Source organism: Otolemur garnettii, unplaced genomic scaffold (assembly GCF_000181295.1).
Source record: "Otolemur garnettii isolate 467f Iridium unplaced genomic scaffold, OtoGar3 scaffold00003, whole genome shotgun sequence".
In the NCBI taxonomy this organism is placed as follows: Eukaryota; Metazoa; Chordata; class Mammalia; order Primates; family Galagidae; genus Otolemur; species Otolemur garnettii.
In genome coordinates this window covers 4,910,191-4,918,676 of record NW_003852398.1, presented here as the reverse complement: position 1 = coordinate 4,918,676, position 8,486 = coordinate 4,910,191, and the positions used below count along the sequence as shown (strand labels likewise).

Here is an 8,486-nt window from a genome sequence, read left to right as displayed (position 1 = left end):
AATATATATATATATATTATGTATATAATGTATATATTCTGACTACTAAACCCTTATGAGATAAGTGATTTGCCCATATATTCTTCCATTTTCTGGGTAGTATCCTTTGCAGCAGAAAAGCTTTTAATTTTGGGAAAGTCCAACTTACCCATTTTTCTTTTGTTTTCTCCTGCTTTTGATGTTATATAACAAACCATTGCCAAATCCCAGGTTATAAAGATGTACTCATATGTTTTTTTCTTCTTCTTTTTTTTTGAGACAGTCTCCCTCAGTCACCCTGGGGTTGAGTGCTGTGGCATTATAGCTCACAGCAACCTCAAAGTCTTGGGCTCAAGCAATTCTCTTGACTCAGCCTTCCAAGTAGGTGGGACTATAAGCACCCACCACAAGGCCTGGCTATTTTCAGGCCTCACTCTTGCTCAAGCTGGTTTTGAACTCCTGAGCTCAGGCAATCTGCCTTCCTTGGCCTCCCAGAGTGCTAGGATTGTAGGCATGAGCCACAGCACCTGGCCTCATGTGTTTTCTTCTAAGAGTTTTATAATATTAGCTCTAACATACAGGCCTTAGATCTACTTCGAGTTAATTTTTGTATGTGGTTCAAGGTGTGGGACCAACTTTATTCTTTTGCCTGTGGATATCCAGTTGTCCCAAGACCATTTGTTGAAGAGACCATTTTTCCCCCTGTCTGAATAGTCTTGGACCTGAGAGACAATAAACTCTACCTGATACAAAGATGAGAGATCCATTAAACTAAAATATGTCACCAATTACATTAAACAGAAATGGAACAAATTCTCCAATTAAAATATGTTGACATATCTATCATCTTTGTGTCAGGCACTATTTATTATTTCTTGAGTCCATATCTTTACCATTCATTGTTTTGTTTGTGATCCTGGAATCTTCCTTGCCAGCTGGCACAATGTTAAACTTTTTGTTTAGTAGAGAGCACTGTAGGGACACTGGAGGAGGAAGGAGCTGCTTTTCCTGGTTTTGGTGGTTTCCTCCATATGGTTCTTGCAGTACTTTGTGCATTAAGGTGGATTTCAGCAGCACTCAGCAGACAGTTTCTACTGTCCCCTCCCAGTTTCCCAGTGAGCTCCCTCGCAACCCCACAGGTAGCTCTTGGTAAGTTCTGAAGGCACCTTGGCTAGCTTCTTCATACAACATTGTTTTTACTGTTTTTTTTTATTTGAGACAGAGTCTCAAGCTGTTGCCCTGGGTAGAGTGTTGTGGCATCATAGCTAACAGCAACATCCAACTCTTGGGCTCAAGTGATCCTTTTGCTTCAGTTCTTCTATTTTTAGTAGAAACAAGGTCTCGCTTTCAGCTCAGGCTGGTCTCAAACCCATGAGCTCAGGCTATCCACCTGCCTCAGCCTCCCAGAGTGCTAGGATGACGATTACAGGTGTGAGCTGTTTGCTGTTTTATACAGTCAATATTGATTTCAATTTGGTCATACATTTTCAGTTTCTGGTACTCTTTATTCCTTCCTGAATTTTGTGTTTCTAAATGGGATTATTTTTCTCCTGCCTAAAGAATTCCCTATGGGTGTTAATTTTCTTGGTGTGTGTGTGTGTGGGGGGGATTTAGTTTTGGTATTTAATGAAGGACTTTTGCATTTATGTTCATAAGTAAGATCTGTAATTTTCCTTTCATATACTAATCCTGTTATGTGTTGCTCTGAAGGTTAGCAATAGCAATAAAAGTAGTTGGAGAGTTTTCTATCTCTCTCTTTTTTTTTTTTTGGAGACAGAGCCTTAAGCAATTGCCCTGGGTAGAGTGCCGTAAAGTCACAGCTCACAGCAACCTCAGACTCCTGGGCTTAAGCAATTCTCTTGCCTCAGCCTCCCAAGTAGTTGGGACTACAGGTGACCGCCACAACGCCTGGCTAGTTTTTGGTTGTAGTTGTCATTGTTGTTTGGTGGGCCTGGGCTGGATAGCACCCTACCCACTGAGCTATGAGAGCCACCCTCTTTTTTTTTTTTTTTGAGATAGAGTCTCACTATGTCACCTTCAGTAGAGTGCTGTAGCATTACAGCTCACAGCAACCTCCAACTCTTGGGCTTAAGCAATTCTCCTGCCTCTGCCTCCCAAGTAGCTGGGACTACAGGTGCCCACCACAACGCCTGGCTATTTTTGGGTTGCAGCTGTCATTGTTGTTTGGCGGGCCCAGGCTGGATTCGAACCCACTGGCTCAGGTGTATGTGGCTGGCGCCTTAGCCACTTGAGCCACAGGTGCTAAGCCAACCCGGGTATTTTTTTGTTGCAGTTATCATAGTTGTTTGGCAGGCCCGGGCCAGGTTCGAACCCACCACCATCCCTGGTATATGTGGCCGGTGCCCTAACCACTGAGCTATGGGTGCTGAGCCTATTTATTTGTTTGAGATAGTCTCACTCTGTCACCTTGGGTAGGGTGTCATTGTGTCATCATAGGACAGAACAACTTCAAACTCTTGGGCTTAAGCAATTCTCTTGGCTCAGCCTTCCTAGTAGCTGGGACTACAGGTGTCCACCACAATGCCCAGCTAGTTTTCTATTTTTAGTAGAGACAGGGTCTTGCTCTTGCTCTAGTCCTCAGGTCAAACACTCGACCCACCTCAGCCTCCCGGAGTGCTGGGATTATAGGCATGAGCCACCGCGCCAGGCAGAACTGATTATATTTTAATGACAGAGGTATAATCAAATTAACAAGAGAATTAGGACAATAAATAACTTATAGCCAAGGCGGAGAATTGAGCAGAAGCAGTTTTAACTTTGTGACTATTTCGTTGATAATTCTGCTGCCAGATCTTCTCAGATACTCAGAATCCAACATTCTGGTTCTGAGGCAGAATTCTCTCTCTATTCTACTTCAGGTTGTCGGAGCCTTTGACTTAGAGAGTACCAAGATGAAACTGAAGGAAGGATCGTTTCTGTGGTACCTCTATCTGGACAAAATATACTGCTTACTGTCTGTGAGGAACGTGAAGGCCTTGGTGGAATATTTTCACCTTCTTGACGTGCACAGAAAGAACACCTTGAACGGTCAGTACTCTCAGACATGTTTCCTCTGGGTGTTAGCTGATGTGCCAGAAAATTTGCAGAGTTAGAAAGTATTTAATTAATAAATACTTTATCATCCAGATGAAGTGCAGAGAGAACTTGCCAACTGAGGGGAGAGATTGGCAGCAGTTTGATAGGGAGGGAAAAAGTGCTGGCTCTGGGGTTAAATCCTGGCTCTCTCCAGCATTCCTTGGTGACTTGGAAAACATGTCATCGTTGTCTTTAAGTCCCATTTTTCTCCTCTAGCCTGAGGTTTCTAATCATAGAATCCATCTCATAGTTGGGGAAAAAAAGGTAATTTAATAAGATACCATAATTTTGGCAAATGTTTAGTGCAGTACCTGACACATTGTAAGGACTTAATAAGTGTTTGTTATTATTCTTGGGAGATAGCCCCACTCAGGCATTAACCCTCAGCTAGACGTGACTTTTTATTTGTCAAATGCGAGGTTTGAATCAGATGAACTGCAAGATCCTTTCTAATTTTCAGTACTTGTGAATAACTGAAAAAATGTTGAAGCTCTCAGCCTTGCCTCTTAAGTCCACAAATGAATAGGAGACCAATAATTAAGTTCTTTAGAGGTCTGGGTATAAATAAGATATCTGTCTTAGTCTGTGTGGCTATGAGGAGTACCTGAGGCTGGGTAATTTATGAGGAAAAGGGGTTACTTGGCCCACAGTTCTGCAGGCTGTACAAGAAACATGACACTGGCATTGGCTTCTGCTAAGGGCCTCTGGAAGCTTCTGCTCATAGAGGAAGGCAAAGAGGAGCAGGCATCACAGGTCAGAGGGACGGCAGAGACAGAGGGAAGGGAGGTGCCAAGCTCCTTTTAACAATCAGTTCTTGTGGGAACTAATGGAGGGAGAATTTGTTTGTTGCCTCAAGATCCTCGCCCATGACCCAAATACTTCCCACTAGGCCCCACTTCCAACATTTGGGACCAAATTTCGAGATAATATTTGGAGGGGACAAATACCCAAACTACATCAGTATTTTGTCCATTCATTCATTCTGACTTGAGAGAGAGAAATGTCATTTTGAATAAGAGATTGCTGGTTCCTTCCATACAGATTTTTCAAAGCGCCCATTTAATCTTAAAAAGCAAACAAAAAGAGGACCCCTTCTTTTTCCCTTTACATATAGACGCACATACAGTACCAAACGTTCCCAATAACCCTGCTCTAGGTAAGGCAGCTGCAGGGACCCTAATGTAAATAAAAAAGCTGAGATTGAAACCCAGGGCTTTCTGACTTCAAAGCCCACACGCTCTTAGTCTTACTGAAACGTTTGCTTAGAAGAATCTGCTCTCCCCAGTAACTAAATCACTCCCATAGGATGCAACACCCAAGAGATAGTCATGTTTTCTGTCACCCATGAAGTGGATAGTGACCTAGAGGGTGAAGGTGTGGCTTTAATGTTTGTCTTCCTGGGGGAGGAGTCACTTAAGGCCTTAGAGATTTGAGGCCAGAGTCAGCTGGTTTCAAAACAGTCTCTAATAAGCAGCTCCTAGGGCCGACATGGAAACGTTTCTCAAGGAGACATCACTGCATACATATAAGGTGTGTTGTTCCCAGGTGCTCATACCGAGTGAGATGTGGAGAGGGAACATCATGAGGCTGTCAGAAGGCCCCAAATCGTGACCCTGTGACCACAAGTGCACTGTGCAGCTGGTTCCAGCTGTACCCCCAAATTACATAGATAACGATTTACATCTTCAGCAGAGTCATTTCTTACACTGGGGATAGCATCTGTAACCAGTGGGCAGGGGGCACACATACATATAGGCAAAGTTACACTTGAAAATTCTATATTACTCTCTGGGATTTGTACCAGCAGTCCCTGAGTTACAAACATCTGGCTTACTTACAACTCACATTTACGAACAGAGGCTATTACAGTAAGCTCCTCAGTTACAGATATCCAACTGATGCTGACTTTCCCTCATGAATGGAAGCTATTATAGATAATGGGTAATCGTACCTATTCCAACTTACATACAAATTCAACTTAAGAACAAACCTACAGAAGTTATCTCACCTGTAACCTGGGGACTGTCTGGCTATACAACTGTGGACAGCACACGCTACCCTATAAATGTATGGCCATGTTTATTTCTTCCCACTTCTACTCACTGAGACCTACAATTAGTGAGTAAAAACTTTCCTGTTCTTTCAGAAGTATTTTTTAGTATTTTAAAGTATTTTTCCTTTGAATGTATATGACTAAATATCCATTACCTAATGCTCAAAAGATATGGCTTTGCCATTGAGAGAGCAGGGCTATACCTAGGTTTGAGTCCCAGCCTTACACTCACTATGTAAGGCAGTTTTGTCACTCAATGTATGGTCCACAGCCCAGCAGCAGTTACATCACCTAGCAGCTTAGGGAAATGTGGATCCCAAGCCCCATGCCGGAGTTTCTGAATCAGAATGTGTAGCTCTGTGCATTAGAGTTCCAGATGTACCGATACCCACTGAGAGTTGGGGCTTATCACAGAAGGAGTGTGATGCCACTTTCCCTTGGGGGTTTGTCAGAGTTCAGTGAGACCTGGCATTTAAGCTTTGTTCCCTTCCTCCAATGGCCAAATGTATTTGCTTTATAACCATGAGCGGTACTGAGACTTTTATAGAGGAAGAATGTTCTTTTTATTTTTCCTTTTAATTAGCTCAAGGGAAAGGCCCAGGAAACATGTCATCACTTCCAAGGAATAATCCCAGGTCCTCAGTGAGAATTAAGTTTTCCCTTCCACACACGAGGAGCACTTTGTGCCAGTGTTGTAGTCACCTTTGCCAGGGGGCTGTGTGCACAGCCATCTGCCTTGCACAGTGTTGTGAACTGCAGGGGGTGGGAGGGTGTCGGGAACTGAGCGCCATCCACTGTCTCACTCGCTGCAACTTCAGGCACAGTCCTTTTCCACATAACCTCAAGAACAATTAAAGTTCGAGGAATTGTGGAAGGTGTAGTGGCAAAGCCAGAAACAAAATAGTATTATTCTTCCCAGGTCAATAAGCTTACAACATTACTACTGTTTATATGGCTGCTGTTTGTTTAGCATTTCAGAACTGTTGGGGATTATCCATCTCCTTGCCTCCCCACCTTAACAGATGTGCTGTTCTATCACTTCCTTCATCATGTGACTGACCTGAAAAAACCACAGATCAAGATCGTGTTTGACATGCTGGACTGGAGTGCTGCGGGGGAGATTGGTTTTGACCAGTTCTACATGCTGGTGTGCCTACTGCTGGCCCACCAGGCAAGGAGCAAGCCGGGGCCAGGGGGCTGGTGGAGCTTGGCTGCTGCCAAGCTCTTGCAAAAGGAACACTAAATTAAGAACGCATCAGAATTTTTCTTCCTTTCATGAAAAACAAGAAGAAGAAAAAAATTTTCTTCCTTTCATGAAAAAGAAGGAAAAAATGGGGGGAGAAAATGAATTTTGATTCCCAAATGGTCTATCCATAATCTGGAAGTTTCCTACAGTCCCCACTGTTAGTTCTGTTGCCTGTTGTAAAGAACACACCTTACCGTATCAGGGCCCTTCTTTTTTTTTTTCAGAGTCTTACTTTGTCACCCTTGGTCGAGATCTGTTGCATCACAACTCACAGCAACCTCCAACTCCTGCGCTTAGGCGAGTCTCTTGCCTCAGCCTCCTGAGTAGCTAGGAGTACAGGTGCCTGCCACAACGCCTGGCTCTATCAGGGCCCTTCCTGGCATGCCCTTCCTCCCCTGTTCTATTGGCAATTTTCAAAGAAGGACCTGTAATCTTAGTAAGTGGCTCACTACCTCCATGATCCCTTTGCTCAGAGGGGAATGAATGACGGAGACAAGCAACATTCTTCTTTTTAAAAATTTTTCTTTATTTTTTTTATGTATGTATTTATTTATAGATAGAATCTCTTTCTGTTGCCCTGGCCGAGTGCTGTGGTGTCATCATAGCTCAAAGCAACCTCAGTCTCTTCAGGTCAGGTGATTCTCTTGCCTCAGCCTTCTGAGTACCTGGGACTATCGGCACCCACCACAACACCTGGTTAGTTTTTCTGGTTTTAGTAGAAACAGGGTCTCCCTCTTGCTCAGGCTGGTCTTGAACTCTTGAGCTCAAGAGATCCTCCCACCTCACTCTCTCAAAGTGCTAGAATTACAGGTGTGAGCCACTGCGCTCAGCCTAGCAGTGGTCTCCTCTGAGTATCCCCTTACTGTATGCACACTTCTAGCATGTATGTATTCACCCATTCCCCATTCTGTGAGGAAGGGAGGTCATCATTTTATCACCATTGCCACATGGTCCTCAAGATTTTCACTGAATGTACGGAAATGCATCAGAGCCACTAGAGTTTTGTCTGGCAGGGGCAATTACTGCTGGGGACCTATGCTCCCTTTTAACACAGAAACTAAAGGGGAACTATGTACTGATGACAGAACCCTTTCATCTTGGAGGTCCTGTGATACTGACTTTTGCTTTTAGGGAATGGCAGGTGAAGATACGAGTCTTGAAACAAGCTTAGAAAATAGCACCAAAATGGGTGGCGGGGCCTGTGGCTCAAAGGAATAGGGTACTGGCCCCATATGCCGGAGGTGGTGGGTTCAAAACCAGCCCTGGCCAAAAGCTACAAAAAAAAGAAAGAAAGAAAAGAAAACAGCACCAATAACATGGTTCCTTGTCTTACCTATTTCTCTCAAAATAGAACCATTTGGAAGGGCAATTTATGTATCGCCATTCTCGGCCTATTTTTGACCTGCTTGACGTGGATGGGGAAATGAGAATTGGTGAATCCACATTCCAAACATTCAGATTTCTCCTCAATATTAAAAGACATGATCTCAGAGAGCTCTACCAAGACTTCGACATCACAGGTGACCGTGTAAGTGCAGAGCCCCAAAGTGTGGCATGGTAACCTCTTTCCTGAAGCAGACACTAATGTGACTGGGTGGGGAAGAGGGTGGGAAACCTGTTCAGCTAAGTGTATTGCATGGCAGCAGAACCAGAAAAAGCTGAAGAGAGAGGCTTGACCAAGTGCCACATCACATAATATAAATTCCAAATTATAGTTTAGAGGACACATAATATGGCGGTAACTGGTGTTTGGGGAAGATTCATATAGCTTTGAATATGTAGAAAGGGAGAAATTTTATGATGGGAATATGTGAGCAATATTCTAGGAGAAAGCCATAGTGAAGACAGTGAATTCTGCCCACTGGAAGAGGAGACTCATTTTAGGGAAGCGAGTAGGAGCTAAGGTGGAAAGTAACGGACCATGTTGTGAAGAACCTTACATGCCAGCATAAAGCCTGGACTTGACCTAGTAGAATAAAGTGACCCTTGTTCCTTGAGAGTCTATAATAGATTCCATTCCTGGGTACCAGACTACTGTACTACAATCAGACTATAATTATGTTCTAATTACTCAGCCTCTGTAAGTTACCAAGTTTTTTTTTTTTTTTTTTT

At 43.5% G+C, this 8,486-nt stretch overlaps 1 protein-coding gene across 1 annotated transcript in view; it reads left to right on the top strand.

Annotated features, from left to right (window-relative positions):
- Positions 1 to 2,891: 2,891 nt before the first annotated feature.
- Positions 2,892 to 8,486, top strand: part of EFCAB9 (EF-hand calcium binding domain 9) — a 6,502-nt gene continuing 907 nt past the window's right edge. The window contains exons 1-3 of the mRNA XM_003782238.1: positions 2,892 to 3,027; positions 6,151 to 6,299; positions 7,726 to 7,902. Coding sequence (XP_003782286.1) covers positions 2,892 to 3,027; positions 6,151 to 6,299; positions 7,726 to 7,902 — 462 coding nt within the window. The remainder of the gene's footprint in view (positions 3,028 to 6,150; positions 6,300 to 7,725; positions 7,903 to 8,486) is intronic.